Source organism: Corvus brachyrhynchos, unplaced genomic scaffold (assembly GCF_000691975.1).
Source record: "Corvus brachyrhynchos isolate BGI_N302 unplaced genomic scaffold, ASM69197v1 scaffold434, whole genome shotgun sequence".
Lineage (NCBI taxonomy): Eukaryota > Metazoa > Chordata > Aves > Passeriformes > Corvidae > Corvus > Corvus brachyrhynchos.
In genome coordinates, this window is record NW_008238372.1 from 535,908 (window position 1) to 554,924 (window position 19,017).

Here is a 19,017-nt window from a genome sequence, read left to right on the forward strand (position 1 = left end):
TGAAGGGAGCAGTTGTTCCCCTACATCAGATCCATGGATTCCTGCTCATCCCGTCCCTGTAGTGATGCCTAAGGCAGAGCTCAGGACTAAATCATTCTAATTGAAGGATCTTTCCTGTTCTGGTGGCTGCACCTCCCTGATGGTTTGGATTGCTCCCTGCTTTGCTCTGGGATCTTGTCCCACACTTCTCATTTTTTTCCTAGATGATCCACACTGTTCACTGTTTTCAGGATCCCTTCCAGAGCAAAACTAGGTCTGCAGCCAAAAGGAGTCCAGGAGCAGATGGGTGATGGTGTGAGGAATATTTTGCTGTTTTAGGCACACAAAAACAAACCCCTTCCTCATCCTGCTGACTTCTGAAAATTGAAATATGTGTCCAAAGATCTGTTTTCATTCAAGAGCAGAGCTGAGCCTTTGTGGCAGAGGCATCCCAGAGCTAGGATGTGGAAGCAAAATATTTGGAATTGAAGATGATGTCCAGCCACCCAGATTTAAGGTTTGGGATTGCTGGAAGTGGAACGGATGTGAGACACTTGCATCATTTACAGGCTGGGGCCAACGGTGTGAGGGTCAACCAGGCCAAGGGCCAGGTCCTGCCCTGGGGTCACAGCTACCCCGTGGAACTCCAGGCTGGGCAGAGGGGCTGGAAAGCTGGGAAAGGCCCTGGGGGTGCTGGTGCCAGCGGCTGGACACGAGCCCAGGGGTGCCCAGGTGGGCAGGAGGCCACTGGCCCCTGGGCTGGATCAGGAATTGTGTGTCCAGCAGGAGCAGGGCAGGGATTGTCCCTCTGTGCTGGGCACTGAGAGGCCCCTCGAGGGCTGTGCCCAGTTCTGGCTCCTGCAGGAGAGCCCTGGAGGGGCTGGAGCGTGTCCAGGGCAGGGAAGGGAGCTGGGAAGGGGCTGGAGCCCCAGGAGCGGCTGAGGGAGCTGGGAAAGGGGCTCAGGCTGGAGCAGAGGAGGCTCAGGGGGGGCCCCACTGCTTCCCCCAAGCGCCTGCCAGGAGGGGCAGTGAGGGGGGGTCGGGCTCTGCTGCCGTGTGCCAAGGGAAAGGAGGAGAGGAAGTGGCCTCAAATGGCACCAGGGGAGGTTTAGATTGGAGATTAGGAAAAATTTCTCCATGGAAAGGGTTGTAAAGCATTGGAATGGGCTGCCCAGGGCAGTGATGGAGTCGCCTTCCCTGGAAGTGTTGAAAAATGTGTGAAGGTGGCACTTGGGGACATGGCTCAGTGCTGGGTGATGGCTGGACTCTGCTCTTGGAGATCTTTTCCAACCTTAACAATTCTGGGATTTAGCCCAAATATCCAAGTTTTTTTCCTGGAGCAGAGCAGGAAACAGCAGAGAAGTTTCTGGGAGTTTTATGTACAGAAAGCTGCTGTCACCTGCGCTGTGCCTGTTCCCAGGCTGTGCTCTCAGCATGATTTTTTGGTGTCAATTGGCAAATAAATGTCACGCAATTACAGCATCCACAGGAATGCTATAGAAACACAGAGCTGATCTACTCCTTCCTTATCCCACAGCATTTAATCAAGGAAAACATTAGCTCTTTAATTAATTAATTAAGCAATCCCTCTGTTGCCATCCTTCTCATTTCCCTCCTGATCTCCACAAACACTGAATATTCAGGAAGCATAAAAACAATTGTCTCTCCTAGGGAGTCTCAGCCTAAAAGTGTTTCATGTTTTGATCCTGCTCTCTTTGCAGTAGGTTAGAACTGCTCTCTAACCACTTTAAAAGAGAAATAATTCTTGCCTTAAGAATAATTCTTGCCCATTTTTTTAGCCCCACTCATTACAATTAATATGGGACTGGAGCAGAGTAGCTTTACAAACCTTTTTTAAAATGATTTATTGAATATAAAGCACGTTGTGTTGACTAAATGACCCTTAAAGGTCCCTTCCAAGCCAGACTATGATATGATTTTATGTGTGAAATAGAAAATTAAGTGAAAAAAATTATTTTTTTCAGACTATGTTCGTGATTGGCTTTGCAAGAAAAAGGCTCCTTTGAAAGAGTCTGGCATCTCTGAGAGCAATTCCGAGGAAAACCTTCCCTTGAGCCACTTCACTGCTGTGGATAGAGAAGCAATTTGGGCTGAAGTGGAAAATGATCCAGAGAAGGCAGAGCTGAAAGGTGAGCAGCCTGAAAACGATGGATCTTATCAGGACGCAGAGGCTGATCCAGACACCAGCGAGCACACGGAATCTGCAGACACCAGCACAGGCCATGACAGTGACAACACCTCCTCCTTCTCCCCTTCCCTGGAGCTGCAGGAGCTGAGCAACGAGGACAATGAGGCCACTGCTGATGGCAGAGAGGCCCCAACCCACGGGAATTCCCTCAATGCCTCCCTGTCCGAGAGCTCCAAATCCAGCACGGGGCCCAACCTCGTGAGGGCCGACTCCGAGAGGACTCAGGCCTCGGAGTCTCTGTCCAGTGACGAAGAGGTGGACTTGGAGCTGCAGGAAATCACCCAGTGCAGGCTGCTGAAGCAGCAGAAGGAGAAGCAGGAGATGGCAGAGGCCCTGTTCAAGCACATGCTGCTGTATTTGCAGCCCTACGACTCCCGGCGGGTGCTCTACGCCTTCTCCGTGCTGGAGGCGGTGCTCAAAACCAACCCCAAGGAATTCATCGAGGCTGTGGCCACCACCAGCATGGACACCAGCTCCACAGCACACCTGAACCTCATCTACAACCTCTTGGCTCGCCACCAGGAAGCTCTCGTAGGGCAGAGCTTTTATGGGAAGCTGCAGCCTCAGTCGCCCACCATGTGTCCCCATTCCCTGCTGATCGAGCTGCTCACCTACCTGTGCCTGAGCTTCCTGCGCTCCTACTACCCCTGCTGCCTGAAGGTCACCCACAGGGACGTCCTGGGCAACAGGGATGTGCAGGTGAAAAGCGTGGAGGTGCTCATCAGGATGATGGCCCAGCTGGCCACCGCGGCCAAGGCGGCCGAGACCAAGAACGTGGAGTTCATCCACAATTTGCTGGGAAGGTGCAAAGTGCAGGAGTTTGTTCTGCTCTCGCTGTCGGCGTCCATGTACGTCAGCCACAAACGCTACGAGCTGCTCGTGGCTGATGGCGCCCACCACGGGGCCCAGGAGGAGCTCTTTGAGGAGAGCCTGATCAATTTTGGCCATGATCAGATCTGGAGTGAGCACCCGCTGCAGATTGAGCTGCTGAAGCTCCTGCAGGTGTTGATTGTCTTGGAGCACCACCTGGGACAGAGCCCTGAGGAGCAGGAGAACCAGTCTGACCTCTCCAAGGAGTGGCGGCAGGCTGTGAACTTCCAGCAGGCCATTGGGGCCATGCAATACGTGTATCCCCATCCCATCACTTCCCAGGGGTTGTTTGTCTCTGCTGTGGTTAGGGGGCTCCAACCAGAGTATGGCCATGGGATGCATCCCACGTGGGTAGGATTGGTCACCAGTTCCCTGCCCTATTTTGGGAAGTCCTTAGGCTGGACCGTGGCCCCGTTTGTGGTGCAGATCTGTAAGAACCTGGACGAGCTTGTCAAGCAGTATGAAAATGAAGCTGTGAAGACTTCTGCCAAAACATCTGCCAGGTAAGAGCCACCGGGGGGGATTTGTTATCCTGAGAATTCCCCTCACCACAGAGCAGTGAGTGTGTAGGAACTCCCTGGGTCAGCTCCATGGCTCCCAGGGTTTGATCCTTAATTCCTGCTAAAAAAAGTCCCTAGAGTGAGCTGGAAGCAGGATTGTGGCAGCAGCTGGAGGAGGAGAGGAAAGAGGAGCAGCAGCTGTGGTACTTCTGTCCCCCTCTGCCTTCCATCCAAGTGTAAAAGTTCCCAGTTTTATGGATCCTTTTGTTTTGACATTCCTGACCTGATATTCCTGACCTGACATTCCTGACCTGATATTCCTGATATTCATTCCAGTTTTAGCTAGGGAATAGAAGCAGGAAAGAATGGAATTTTTAATCAAGGAAATACCTCTCGACTTATTAACCTGTTTGGTTTTTTTTTCCCCCCCCTCCAAAGCTTAACTTCTAAAAGAGAAAACGTGACTCCTGATTATCCCCTCACCCTTCTGGAAGGGCTGACAACCATTGGGCACTTCTGTCTTCTGGATCATCCCAATCCAACAAAAAAGGTACGTGGGAATCCCCTGACAACAGAGGCACTTCCCTTTTCCTTCCAGGTGAATAGAAGCAGTGAATTGTACAAGAAAATAACCTCAGAGAGGCCTCATAGCACACCCAAAGAACTGAACTGAGTCCAAGTGGAAGGACTGAGCTTCATTTTCTGCATTTGAAGCCTGCAAAGTGAATTTTAAATCATTATTCATGACGATCATGGTGATGCAAATATCAGTCCTCTGTCATCAACAACCTTTTCTTTTCTCTTGAGTTGATGTTTTGATGTGTTCCCTACAATTTTTAGGCTCTTGTGCATAATAAATTATTTTCATATTGATATTTTTGGGGGTTTTTTCCCAGTTTTCCTGTTCAGCTGAACCTGCCAACCTGAGGACTGCCAGCAAAAAAAAAAATCCTGGAAGAGCTGCCTCGCATTATGAACACCATGGCCCTCCTCTGGAGTGTCATAAAGAGAGAAGACTCCCAAAAAAGACCAACTGACTTCTTTGGGACAACTAAAGGCTCCTCTTCAGTCTACTTTAAAGCAACCAAAGTAGGAGCTCTTTTAAAATGCTGATTTTTTTTATCTCTGCATCCTCCCCAGTGCATTTTACCCAGAGTTCTTTAGTTGTTATTTTCTGTATATCCTGGGAAAAGAAATGATGTTTTATAAGATAGGAGGTGGCCTTTGCCTTACATTGATAGTTATTTTTCTCCCCTTTAAAGACACTAAGAACAAAAATATTGGATTTCCTGAATCCCTTGACAGCACAACTTGGAATCCAGCTGATGGCAGCAATTGCAGCAGTGTGGAACAGCAAGAAACCTCACAGGAGTCACAGTAAAACCAAGGTGAAACTAAAGAAAGGCACCCTTCCATTTCCTAGATAAAGGCAAATGTTACATTTATAGGGTCAGTTCTCAGCTCTGTAGATTCAGACTGAAAAATCTGAGATGCTCTTATTTAGAAAAAGCATCAGGACTACAATTAAACCTCAATAACCAGTCAAATAAAACCCACACAGTGGCACTCTAAATCTCAGAGCAAAAGCCTTTTTTTTCTTCAATACTGGACTGCAATTGGACAATTATATTTTAAAGACCATGAATCAATTTGCAGAGAAAGTGAGAGCTGTCTTCTCTGGAACTCATTATTTATTCTGGGCAGAACCTTTTTCTTTCCTGCTTTTACTGGAGCAGAATCCAGATGTTTCCATAAGGTGTTGGGAGAAGATCTTTATATGGCAAGGGCTGTGTGTTTGATTTAACCTCTGTAATTTACATTTAATTTTGATATTTGAGTAATCACACAAAAAGCTGGTTTGGTCTGAGGGATGTGTCTTTTGTTTTGTTCTCTTTTGTCAGATTCTCCCAGTGGCCAGTGCATCTCAGCTTATCCTTGTGGATTTAATTTGTGCCCTGAATACACTGAAAACTGACACCATATTATATCTGGTCAAAGAGGTGGTCAAGAAACCAGCACAAATCAAGGGGGAAGAGGTAACCAGGAAGATAATTCCATTTTCTTAATGTATTCCACCCTGGATCTGTTCCAATGGGTCTTTAAAGCATTGTTAGAAAGGTTTTCTTTTCAATGTGGGGATTCTCTTTTGCTCCTGAATAAGTTTTGTTATCCACAATGTGGTTTGATCCACAATGAGTAGGTTCTTTGGAATATATCAGGAGATGGTGATGGGAAAGGGGGAATGGTTTTAAATGATCAGAGAGCAGGGTTAGATGGGATATTGGGGATAAATCCTTCCCTGGGAGGGTGGGCAGGCCCTGGCACAGGGTGCCCAGAGCAGCTGGGGCTGCCCCTGGATCCCTGGAAGTGTCCAAGGTCAGGTTGGATCTTCTTTTTCCTTCTGATGGCAAATAAATGTGGGTTTGCTTTTCTTTTCCAGAAATCTTCTCTCGTGGATATCCCAGTGCTGCAGTTCAGTTATGCTTTCATTCAGAGGTAATTCAGTCCTGCTAAAAGAGAATTTTCTGTTTGACTCCAGTGAGAGAACAGCCAATATTGTCATTTCTGCTTTCCTTTGATCTTCATGTCCCAGAACACTTCTCTGCAGGAAATGTGCTGTCACTTGGTTGGTGACACACAGACACAGAGTGCCAGGGCTGTGACACTGGAAGGGGAAGTGACACTGACAGTCAGCAAGGACAGGATCCCAAGGACTGATCCTGAAGCTTTTAGGCCGCCAAGTTACCCCTGTGTGTTGTGTGTTGTTCTTTCCCTAACTCCACCTTCACTCAGGTGTGGTTTGGTTTTATTTTTTTTGCAGACTCCCCGTCCCAGCCCTGCAGGAGAACTTCCAGCCCTTATTAGGGCTCCTCAGAGAGTCTGTGCAGTTGAACTTGGCTCCTCCTGGACACTTCCTTCTCCTCAGGTACTGCATGAGAGAGGAGAAGTCTTACAGAGGTTTTACACTGTGCAATTCCTAACTCAGAGTGCTCTGCTCTCCCCACAGCACCCTGAATGACTTTGTGACAAGGACACCCACCCTGGAAAACAAAAAGGACCAGAAAGATTTGCAGGTACAGTGGGTTCATGTTTACCTTTGAGTTCCTAAACCTGGCACTGTTCAGGTGAGGAAAAGTGGAGATGACCTGATCTGTCCTTTGTACCTGCATTCCTGTGCTCTTGGGAATGCCTGAACGTGCATCCACACATTCTGGCTGAGGCCTGGTGAACAGGGGAGACTCCAACACGAGAGACAAATAGAATTTTGCCCCAAATACCTGAAATCTTTTCCAAGCTGTTTTCACTGTGCAATATTATGATCTTTCTCAGAACTGAGCTCATAACACAAGTGGGATGTCATGAGTTCATGTCCTGTGTGTGAATATTGAAATCTCCAAGCTGTCTAGGAAAATCAGTGGCCTAATTACCCTTGGAGCAATGGGAATGACTGACCTCAGCTGTTGTGTAAAGAAAGGGTGGAGCAGAGCAGGGTTCTCCTCCTGTACTGCCTGATTTTACCAGGACAGTTTGAACACTGCTTACCTGGCTGGTTTTGGCTGTGAGGAGCTGTTGTGGTTACAGGACTTCCGTGTGCCAACAGAGAAATTCGATCTCCCCTTCTGCTTCAGAGTCCTGCCAGCAAAATGGCAGCAATGACAGAAAATGGTGTCATTTTACAGCCTCTGCTTTGCTTTGGCTGGATGGTGTGGATACAAATATGCAGCTGGCAAGAACTTCTCTTGCTTCTTTCCAGTCCCGTGGGATACTTTTCTCTCTCACTGAAGATATTAGCAGAGTTCCATAAGCTATGAACACCTGTGACCTTGCAGAGCTTTGTTTATGGTACAGTAGAAAAATATTTTGACAATGGATGTTTTAGGATTTTAGCCAATCACCCCAAGGAGTGGCTGATCCTTTGATCAATTTGACTATGAAGAAAAAAAGTCTATAAAAGAGTTGTAAAATAATTAAATAAATGAATCTTGCTGCACAATTCTGCCTGTTGGATCTCTCTTCTCCTCCCTACCACTGCGGGATGCCGTGATAGGATGGGATTTGGTTTCACTGCAGCTCCTCACTTCCCTGGGAATTAAACACACCAAGTGTTCATCTGATGCCACTTTGGTTATGTTACAGGAGGTGACCCAAAAGATCCTGGAGGCTGTGGGGACCATTGCTGGTTCTTCCCTGGAACAGACCAGCTGGCTGAGCAGGAACTTGGAAGTGAAAGCTCAGCCTCAGATTTTACCAGATGAATTCAACGTGGAGGATGTGAATGGTAACGTGGCTTTCCCTGAATCCTGCTGCTCCCTCTCCTCTGCTGGAGGCACTGAAGAGCACGAGGGGTTTGATGATGTGGGGTTTGCATGAGTTTACATTTCAGTGTAACACCAATGTGCAAATAAATGTTCTGTTTGGGCAGCAAATTAGGAAACAACAACATTTAGACCTGTCTGAGGAGAAAACTCTATTATTTTGCCTCTTTTAGATACATCAGTGGCACCATCTTCCATGGTTTCTGCCTCTGCTCCTTCAATCTACAGTGTCCAAGCTCTTTCTCTCCTTGCAGAGGTGAGACCCTCTCATCTGGGGGGTTTTTGGGGTTATTAAGGTGAGGAAGATTTTCCCAGTAGATAAAATGGGAGTGTAAATCTTTTGGGGACCATTCCATTGCCCAAACTTCCAGCCTGAAACATGGCAGGCTTTCCCCTTTGGCCAGAAGTGCCAGCTGTGGGTTTGAAGAGTTTTCCTTTGCCTTTTGCAGGTCCTGGCCTCTCTGCTGGACATGGTTTACCGCAGCGATGAGAAGGAGAAGGCCGTGCCCCTCATCTCCCGCTTGCTCTATTACGTGTTCCCGTATCTGCGCAACCACAGGTGAGCCTCTCTCTGCTCCTGGGGTTTCCCTGTCTGATCTTTTTGACACTTGTTTTTCCCTTGTTCCTCCATTCCCTGTTTCCATTCTAACAAGGTTTGAGCTGTGTTTCCCCAGGAGCTGAACCTGTTGTTGTTGGAGTTCTGTGCCAGCAGTTTCTGCTCAGCTGTGGGGGTTCCCCACCTGGGATTCTGGGCTTCCCTCAAAGCTCCCTTTCTGTGCCTGTCAGGGAATGGGGATGAGGCAACAGAGCATGGGCAGATCCCAGGATCCACCAGGAAGCAGGGAGAGAATCATCTCTCCCTATCCCCTTCCTGGTTTTTCACCAAAAGCACAGGTGTGGGAGAGATGGATGATATCCAGTGGAGACACAGGGCATGGAATCCAGACTGGTTTGGGTTGGAAAAGACCTTAAATCCCATCCAGCCCCACCCCTGTCATGGCAGGGACACCTCCCACTGTCCCAGGCTGCTCCAAGCTCCAATGTCCAACCTGGCCTTGGACACTGCCAGGGATCCAGGGGCAGCCCCAGCTGCTCTGGGAATTCCATCCCAGCCCCTTCCCATCCTCACAGGGAAGGATTCCTTCCTAAAAATCTCATTCAAACCAACCCTTCTGTCAGTTGGAATCTATTCCTGAACTTTTGAAAAGCCTATATTGATCATTTTTGTTCTCTTCCCCAGTGCCTACAACATTCCCAGTTTCCGTGCTGGTGCTCAGCTGCTCAGCTCCCTGAGTGGATACGCCTACACCAAGAGAGCCTGGAAAAAAGAAGTGCTGGAATTGTACATGGATCCATCTTTTTTCCAGATGGATACTTCCTGCACTCAGTAAGACGTGGGGTTGTACCACTCCAAGCTTGGATTCTGAGTTTGCAAGGAAAGGATTTAAAGGAGAAGACTAAAATTGGGAAGAAAATTCCATTTAGTGCTTTCTTATGGAATGGGATAATGTTAAAAATGGGTCTTGCCACTAATTCTGCTCCATTCATTCTTTGTTAACCCAGATAAGAGTCTGCGCATGAATCCTGTTGGGAAACTGTTTCCTTGTATAAAAAGTTTTGACCCAAATCATTTCTGAGGTGAACCCACACCACAGCTTTCCCTGGATATCTAATTCCTTCTTTCTCTCCTGCAGCTGGAGATCCATCATTGATCATCTCCTCACACATGAGAAAACGATGTTCAAGGATTTGATGAGTAAGTATCAGCTGCTGATGATTTATTTCTACCTCAATTTGTAACCTTTTTGCATTTGAGCCACTTGGGTGCATTTTTAATACCCTGCTGTATCCATAAATTGCTGACTGTGCATAATTGACCTTTTTGTTAACTTCATTCCCAGCTAAAGCTGAGTTCAATCCAGATTTTGGTCATGTCTAAAACACACCAAAGGAGGCTTTGCTGTGCTCCCACATTCACATTTTGCCCTAATTTTGAGTTGTCTGAGTGTGACCTTTTCCAGGAGGAGACTTTGGCAAACGCTGCCCAAACTCTGCAGGTGTCTGCCGTGAGCTGCGGGAAGGTGGAGCAGCAGTGCAGCAAACCCTGGATGAATGTGCTTTGACCTCTAATTCAGGCTTGAGGAGAGTGTGGAAGAACAAATCCTGAGGGAAAGGATGTGATAGGACCCCTTAAATTGGCCTCAAGCAGCTTCAGTCTCTTTTTAAGCCTTTCTAAAGGAATAATGGAGAGGTTACAACACAAATTCATGGTCAGTGACCGAGAGAGTTTTCCTCTGTAGAAGATTTCAGAACACAGGGATTACTTTCAGCCCCAAACCCGAGCAGTTTTTCTGGGGTAGCTAACTCTGCTCTGTGTTGCAGACATGCAGAGCAGTGCCCTGAAGCTGTACCCCAGCTTTGAGCAGAAGGCAATGCTGCTGAAGAGACAGGCGTTCGCTGTCTTCAGCGGAGAGATCGACCAGTACCACCTGTACCTGCCCCTAATCCAAGGTGAGGCTTCATCCCTGCCTTTCCCTTCAGCTGCAACACAGATCCCTTGGTCCAGAGCAGCTGGGGCTGCCCCTGGATCCCTGGCAGTGCCCAAGGCCAGGCTGGACATTGGGGCTTGGAGCAGCCTGGCACAGTGGGAGGTGTCCCCACCCATGGAACTGGCTGATCTTTAATGTCCCTCCCAACCCAAACCACTCCATGATACAGATTCTGCAAGAAAGCAAAGTCACCTCTTTGCCAGCACAGGCTTCTGTTTTTTTTAAATTTTGAACAAAATTTATGAATCTCTGAATTCCAACAGATAAATGTTCTCAGCAAGGAGAGACAGCAATCTTGGTTTCAAGGCCTTTGAAATGTTTGGAAATACAACTGGGAACGTGATTATTTCATGGCAATGTTCCAGCCACTCTTGAGCTGTTGTTCTCCTTAAATGTCACTTTGACCAAGTTTTGTGCACTATAATCCCTTTCAGGCTGTGTCTGAATTTCAATTTAGTTATCCAATGCAAGGAACTCAGCCCAAAACTGATGGTAAAGTAAAGAATTCTGTTTTGCCACCTTCTGTAAGGTGGAGAGGGACCTTTCACAAGGGATGGAGTGACAGGACAAGGGGAATGGCCTTAAGCTGAAGAAACTGGGATAGATGGAATATTGGGAAGGAATTGTTCCCTGGGAAGGTGAGGAGGGGCTGGGATGGAATTCCCAGAGCAGCTGGGGCTGCCCCTGGATCCCTGGCAGTGCCCAAGGCCAGGCTGGACATTGGGGCTTGGAGCAGCCTGGGACAGTGGGAGGTGCCCTGCCCATGGCAGGGGTGGCTCTGGATGGGCTTTAAGGGCCTTTCCAACCCAAACCATTCCATGGTTCTACATTTCAATTCCCAAAACACCACAAATTCAGGAAAATGCTACTTTTATTTCATTTTTTCCCTTTTTTTATGCTTCCTCCAGAGCGCCTGACTGAGAACCTCCGTGTGGGCCAGACTTCTCTGGTGGCTGCCCAGATGTTTCTGTTCTTCAGAGTTCTTTTGTTGAGGATTTCCCCTCAGCATCTCACCTCGTTGTGGCCAATCATGGTAACAGAATTGGTAAGGAAGAAGTTTTGAAAAAATATAGAAAATATTTTTAAATATAAATATAAAAATATTTTAAATACATTAAAATTATTACCTTTTCATTTTCTATAGAAAAAAATTTAATATATTTAATATTTATATTAAATATAAAAATCTATTTGAAAAAATCAGCCTGTGGGTTTTCCCAGTTTACCTTTTTCCTCTTCCCTGTTTGGAAATGCTTTCACAGTTTTACATTAGTCTGATAATTTGGGGGATGAAGTGAAATTGTCATTAGGAAATTCCTTTTGGATCAAATTTGTTGCTGTTAATGGAATCTCTTGCCTGATTCATGAGTTTGTTACAAGTCATAAAGGTTCCTTTTCAATGTAAAGCATCACTTTTAGTTGGGATTGAGTTGTATGAATATTTCAGCATCTCCAAAATTGCTTCTTTAAAGATCCAGACATTTCTACAGCTGGAAGAAGATTTGACTGAGGAAGAGGAACCATCAAAGTAAGAATTGCCATTTGAGAGATTTCTTTAAAATAATTAATTTAATTAATGCGCTGGGATAGGGAGGAGTCAACAGGATATTTTGCTATTGCACTTTTATATTCTGGTACTGATAAATCATAATTTAGGGATATTTTTAGCAGCTAAATTAGTGATATGCTTAAAAATACAGGTATTAATTATTGGTTGTGCACAAAAATAAAGTTAAATGCTAAGTCAGCAGTTGGCTATTTTAAAATGCTGCCCTTTTTTGGTATATTTTAGATTATTCCCACAGAATAAAAATAATTGCACAAAAGCTCCTTTGTGTAAGTGTGGGCATTTCTCTTGTGCTGACTGAAAAACCTTGAGTGGATTTGTGTTTTAAGGGGACATTTCTTAATTTAAACACAGGAGCAACAGCAAAATGAGCAAAGCTAAAGGCTCTGGAGATGGCAGTGGGGCTGAGATCCAGCCCAACGAGCTGTGCCTGTACCTGGCAGCCTGCAAATTCCTGGACACAGCACTTTCCTTCCCCTCTGACAGGATGCAGCTCTTCCAAATGTAAGTCCCTCTTCTCCTCTGTTCCCTTATCCCTTAAAGGAATCCTGTTTTCCTCAAGATTGCATTTTGCCTTTCATCAGTTCCTCCTACAAGTGGTGATATTGAGATCAATGGAATTTAGGGGATTTGGGAGAATAATTTGGTCTTGGTATAGGAGGATTTCACCATCGTTTTTAGGGCATTCCTTAACTTGGAAAATTGGGAGAAGAGAAAGGTGGAGATTGTTTCACATCTGCCACACACCTGGGAATGTTTTGGAGCTGGCTGTATTTAAATATTGACAAATTAGTAATGTGATAGTTCATTAATAGCAAAAGAGAACATTTATGACAGATCTTTCTAGAAACAACCAGTGCTGCACTAAACCAGGCATGATGCAAACAAGGGTTTTCATCTTCTCAAGGAATCAATCCATTTGTTCCAGGTACAAATGGGCCTTCGTGCCAGAGGTGGACACGGAATCATCTCCTGTCACCTCTCACCTGGTGGAAAACCACCAGGAATGCAGACCCCACATCGTGAGGATCATGGATCTGCTCAAGATGAAATATGGGGTAAAGAAACTTCTCCTTTCTTTTTCTTTAATCCATTAACTTACTTTTCCAAACACACGATTTAAAGTCATTCAAGGGATTTTTAGATATTCCCTGTGAGGAAGGGGAAAAGGCTGCCCAGAGCAGCTGTGGCTGCCCCTGGATCCCTGGAATGTCCAAGGCCAGGTTGGATGGGGCTTGGAGCAGCCTGGGACAGTGGAAGAGCTCATGGATGAGCTTTAAGGTCCCTTCCAACCCAAACCATTCTTTTTCATTTACCTTTAGTAAATCCCAGATCTTTTTTTCCTTGCAGGACCCAAACCACCCAGAGGGAATTCCCAGGAATCCCAGATTCCCCCTGCTGACCCTGCGCTCCGTATCCAGCATCACCCAGCTGCTGCCTTTCTTCCAGACTCTGTGCTGGGCATTCACAGCACGTGGCAGTGACTCCCAAAATTCCCAGCCCTGCGTAGCTCTCTCCATGGATTCTGGTGGCAGCAATGGCATCAGGATCCTGCAGCAGCTGGAAGACAGTGTGGAATGTGACTTCCTGGAAAACATGGAAAGTTGAGCCTCATGTGGGACCCTCGTGGTGGATCAACAGCAAATACAAGGAAAGCTTGGCTGAAATTCCTGTTTTTCCCCCAGATTTCCAGCTACATTTTGGGATTTCTCCCTGCTGTTGCAGAGTGCTCTTCAATTATCCAGGAGCTGGTGGTAAAAAGCAGGAATCTCTAGTTCCTGTGGTGGGGAAAAAAGGGCAGTTTGGTGGGAATTTCTCAGAGTTACTGTATTTTCCTTGTTTTCCATGGGAAGGATTAAAGACATTTTGTAAATAAGGGAAGAATATTTTTGACTTGGTGGAAGTAGCAGCTGCCCTGTGACTTCTCCAGGACTGTGAAGTGCTTTTGGAACTGTGTTCTGAAGGAAAATTGAAGGAAAATCCAATGTTGCATGTCAGTGTACAATCAGTTTGAAGGTGAGTCATTTGCTGAGGTGAAAGCCCCTTAATTCGGCCTAAATTGAGCAAATCCTAAACAAGTCCCCCAAATTCCTCACAGGTGGATTTTCTAAGTCTCAGCATTGTGCAGAGAACTGCAGCTTTGCCATGTCTGTAATTCCAGCTCTGTGCTAGAACAGCATCTTCAGGCTTAGCAATTCCTAATGAAACAGAAATGTGCATAAATCACGAACCTATGCAGGGACACTTTGTAATCAGCATTGCTTGAGGGGCTTTAGATTTTAATTAATGGATCGAAATATTAAAATTCTTTTTTTTTTTTTTTTAATTAAAAACTTTGGTTCTTTCAGTGACTCAGGTCACTGCAGCTTCTGAAATGCAACTCAATGAAGATAATGCTGTAAAACCAGAAATTGCTGTATTCCATCAGCTTAACTAAAATGAAAATAATATTTTTTTTTTCTTTGTAAAAACACTTTTGGTACAGAAGAATGTATTTGGCTGTTCCTGGATGGTGAGAGAGGTAGGGGGATCACCCCAGTGCTTCTGCTTAATTAAAAAGCATTAATGAAAAGGGAAATACGTGGTTTAGTGTCAGTAGGTTGGGAGCCAGGGATTTATTTTTCCCAAACTCCCAGGACAAACATGGGAGGCTTCTCTGCAGTGGCTTTTAGGTACAGATGGATGAGGTTCTCATCTTGGGATTATAAACTAAAATAATAAAACATCCTTTACTCTGCTAATACTGGAATGCTGCACAAATATAAAGCCACAATAGGCTTATGCTAAACTTACTTAAATTCTTTACACTTTTACAGTGAAGGAAAGTGGTGGACTGAGGTGTGGTCATGAAGAATGTGAATTATTTGTATTAATATAATTTATTAATAGTCTATAATGCTGTTGGAATGAGCACAAGTGAAAAGTTACCCTTTGAAAGCATTACTTGAGTATTGGAGCAGGCCACTTTTTTTAAAATGTTGGTGTTTATTTCCAACCTATCTTCAATAATTTTTATGGATAATATGAATACTCAGGAGGATTTGGTAGTTTTACTTTCAGTTTCCTGCTGGTTGCATTCTATACTTGGATATTTCCCTTAAAATGCTGATAAAGGAGAGCAGGGCTAGATGGGAGATTGGGCAGGAATCGTTCCCTGGGAGGGTGAGGAGGGGCTGGGATGGAATTCCCAGAGCAGCTGGGGCTGCCCCTGGATCCCTGGCAGTGTCCAAGGCCAGGCTGGACATTGGGGCTTGGAGCAGCCTGGGACAGTGGAAGGTGTCCCTGCCATGGCAGGGGTGGCACTGGATGGGCTTTAAGGGCCTTTCCAACCCAAACCATTCCACGATTCCATGTTTCTATTATTCCATGATTTTATCAAATGACTATTAAAATCTAAGACAACTTTTTGTCATTAAAAGTTCTGTAAAATTTAGTATCGAAACAGATCTTGTGTAATTATCAACAGCCTGGGGATAAGGAGGATAGGTCTCAACTAAAAAAAGTCCTGCTTGAGTGCTGGAGGGGCACAGTTCCACAGGCCCAAAGGGGAATATTTTACTCCTTCATTCCATAACTTTATTGCTTTTCCATGTGGGACTAACAGTAGCTGTTTGCCCCTTATGCTCCTGCTGATAAATCCACTGAGGAAGGGCTGTCCTGCTCTAAGCTGGTCCTACCAAAGCAGAACAACTTCACTGTCCATGAATCTGGAACAGTTTTGCCTGGAGCTCCAGCCCAGGAGAGGAAATGCTTTTGCTTTGCTGTGCTTTTGCTTTTTGGTCTAACCAAGCTCAGCTTTATCTTTCGGATGCGCCAGCTCCGATACAGCAGAGCCACAGTGCACAGAGGGAGACTTTGAAATATTCCAAAGGATTTCATTTCCCTGAAAGAAAAAATTAGGAGGTGCAAGCAAGGTAAACTGCTGAAGAGCAGCAGGACTTGAAGTGTAGAGCATTAAGTGATGGTTGTGTATCCCATACCATATATGAATGTAATTCTTCTAATAATATTAAATGTTATTTTGCAATACCTTTTCAAATGCAGTTCTTATTTTTCAACCTTCCTTCACTGCTCATTCACCAACTTTTTAATTTTTATCTGACTCTGGAAAAGCTCCCAAATTCAATTCCAGAGTCATTGGAAATGATCTCCAAGACCATCAGGTCCCAGCTGTGCCCGATGCCCACCTTGTCCCCAGCCCAGAGCACTGAGTGCCACCTCCAGCCCTTCCTGGGACACCTCCGGGGATGGGCACTCCAAACCTCCCTGGGCAGCTCTTTCCAAGGCCTGACCTCCCTTTCCAGGAGTTAATTCCTCCTGAAAATCCCATTTTAGGGGATGAGGGCTGTGTATCCCAGCAGCAGAGCTCACTGCTGGCCCCTGCCTTGGGGGAGGCTGTGCTGCTGCCTCCCTTCCCTTCTCATCATCACACGGCCCTGCTGCTCCACCTCCTGTATCCCTGCTTTTACATCCCTGGAATTCCCACACTGAGATCCCTGTCCCTGCCTGGGACAAGCTTTCTGTTGTGACTGGAACATGGAGCACGTGGAGGCAGCTGCTGCTGCAGGGATCGTGGATCCTGTATGGAGGGAGAGACTTCCCAGGGAATCGGGGGCTGCTGCTGCACAACTCCAGCCTGAACATTTTCACATATCCAAGGGAAATGCCCTGGAAGTGCTGCCTTTCCTCCAGAGGGAAGAAAACTCTTCTGTACCGTGAGCTTTAACACCTCAGGCTCGAGCAGCGTGGTTTAAATGACTCTGGGAAAGCTGCTTTTCAGATTTCACCCTTCCCCTGTATCCAGGGCCTCCCCTGGAATATGGTGTGAGGGATTGATGTGGATGTGCCAAACACCGAGAGCTGTGGAGCCATCCAAGGATTGTTGGTAAGGACACATTATGAGAAAGAACAGGATGTGGCTGGGGAAGGGGCCATGAGGAGGTGGAGCAGCAATTTCTGGGACAAACGGCATTGTTCTGGCTCCTGGAGATCAGCACAGGCACAGGGATGAGGTCAGGGAGTGGGTAAGGACTGTCAGACAAAATTCCCAGATGCTCCTCCAGGGTCACCCTGCTCTGCTCCAGGAGACAACCTTGGCTGCTGGGGTCAAAGAAGAGAATCACAGAATCATCAAGGCTGGAAAAGACCTTTAGGCTCTGTCACGGTCCAGTTCTTAAAGTTCTTAAAAATGCCTCTGCCTGCATTAAGGTGCAAACGATACTATATGCCAAAGTCAATAGTATGTGATAGTAAATATGAGAGAGGAAAGAAAGAGATAGAAAATAGGTGTGGGGGGAGACAGAAAGAGAGTGACAAACTAAAGAAAATATCACCATCCGTGGATCCCAACGCTGGACTTCTGGTGGTGATGGTCCCACAAAAAGCACAGAATCCCATGGGTTAGTAGAGCTCAGGCCAGGCGGGAATGCCCGGGTGTGTCCCCTGGTGGGGGAGTTTGTCACTTACAGCAGACTCTGGGTCTGTTGCATCCCGTGCAATCCTGTGGTGCAAAGCCTCTGGGGAGCCTTTGGGGGGTCTTTGATGGATTCTGACACCCCCTCAGCTGCCTTTCACGTGAATGTCCTGTGGATGTGGCCTGTGGGGTCGGGGGTTCCACAGCTGGGCCGGTTTGTGTAAGGGAGGATGGGTGTTCAGTGCCTCTGAGCAGAGGTTACACCCCAAACCTCCCCGCCCTCTCTGTGTAAACCTGGCCTCCGCGGGCTGTGGAAGAATCTCCGCTGTGTTTGGCTCTTTCGTGGACGCATTCCTCTCCCTCAGCCTTGTTTGTTTTTCCCGAGGCTGGGATGATTGAACAATAGCGTATCTAGGCAGCTTAACTTACAGTCCAAAGTTCCACTCGGATATCCCCAGGGAGGCTTCTGTGGTTGTAGCTTCTTTGCACAGTTTTTGTTATAATGGGCAAAACTCCTTCATAACAATGTTTAAGGCATGGACCATTTCAATCCCAGCACTACCATCATGTTCACCATTAAACCCCATCCCCAAGTGCCACATCCACAAGTTTTTTTGAACGTTTCCAGGGATGGTGACTCCACCACATCCCTGGGCATCCTGTTCCAATGCTTTACTACCCTTTCCTAGAAGAAACGTTTCCAAGTATCCACCCTGAGCCTGCCCTGGCCCAGCCTGAGGCCGTTCCCTCTCCTCCTGTCCCTGTTCCCTGGCAGCAGAGCCCGACCCCCCCGGCTGCCCCCTCCTGTCAGGGACTTGTGCAGAGCCACAAGGTCCCCCCTGAGCCTCCTTTGCTCCAGCCTGAGCCCCTTTCCCAGCTCCCTCAGGAGTTCTCCAGCCCCTTCCCAGCTCCCGGAAGCAGAAGAAATGCGAAAGCAGAAACTGCTCTGGGGAGCCGGACAGGGACACGCCGGGAGTCTGCCTGGAGAGCAGCAACGCTGTGGGAAAGTGCCCCGGTGGGAAAAGCCCTGGGGGTGCTGGTGCCAGCAGCTGGACACGAGCCCAGGGGTGCCCAGGTGGGCAAGAGGCCACTGGCCCCTGGGCTGGATCAGGAATTGTGTGTCCAGCAGGAGCAGGGCAGGGATTGTCCCTCTGTGCTGGGCACTGAGAGGCCCCTCGAGGGCTGTGCCCAGTTCTGGCTCCTGCAGGAGAGCCCTGGAGGGGCTGGAGCGTGTCCAGGGCAGGGAAGGGAGAGGCTGGAGCAAAGGAGGCTCAGGGGGGACCTTGTGGCTCTGCACAAGTCCCTGACAGGAGGGGGCAGCCGGGGGGGTCGGGCTCTGCTGCCAGGGAACAGGGACAGGAGGAAAGAGCTTTAAGCTGTGCCACGGGAGGCTCAGGTTGGACACCAGGAGGAATTTCCTCTTGGAAAAGGTGATCACGCATTGGAAGGGAGTTTGGAGTCCCTATCCCTGGAGGTGTCCCGGGACGGCCTGGAGGTAGTGCTCTGGGCTGGGTGACAAGGCGGGGATCGGGCACAGGCTGGACTGGGTGATTCCTGAGCCCTTTTCCAGCCGGAACAATTTCATGCCTCCGTTTCCCCTCACACCGCCCTCAG

At 47.3% G+C, this 19,017-nt stretch overlaps 1 protein-coding gene across 1 annotated transcript in view; it reads left to right on the forward strand.

The window, feature by feature from the left end:
• The window catches only part of DOPEY2 (dopey family member 2), a 38,555-nt gene extending 22,534 nt beyond the window's left edge, over positions 1-16,021 (forward strand). The window contains 20 exon segments of the mRNA XM_008635286.2: positions 1,965-3,561; positions 3,997-4,108; positions 4,455-4,490; positions 4,492-4,647; positions 4,821-4,946; positions 5,460-5,594; positions 5,999-6,054; positions 6,380-6,484; positions 6,566-6,632; positions 7,696-7,837; positions 8,048-8,130; positions 8,324-8,433; positions 9,115-9,261; positions 9,569-9,630; positions 10,257-10,385; positions 11,332-11,468; positions 11,896-11,951; positions 12,345-12,494; positions 12,919-13,048; positions 13,341-16,021. Of these exon segments, the coding sequence (XP_008633508.1) occupies positions 1,965-3,561; positions 3,997-4,108; positions 4,455-4,490; positions 4,492-4,647; positions 4,821-4,946; positions 5,460-5,594; positions 5,999-6,054; positions 6,380-6,484; positions 6,566-6,632; positions 7,696-7,837; positions 8,048-8,130; positions 8,324-8,433; positions 9,115-9,261; positions 9,569-9,630; positions 10,257-10,385; positions 11,332-11,468; positions 11,896-11,951; positions 12,345-12,494; positions 12,919-13,048; positions 13,341-13,598 (3,794 nt within the window). The 3' untranslated portion in view covers positions 13,599-16,021.
• Positions 16,022-19,017: the final 2,996 nt, after the last annotated feature.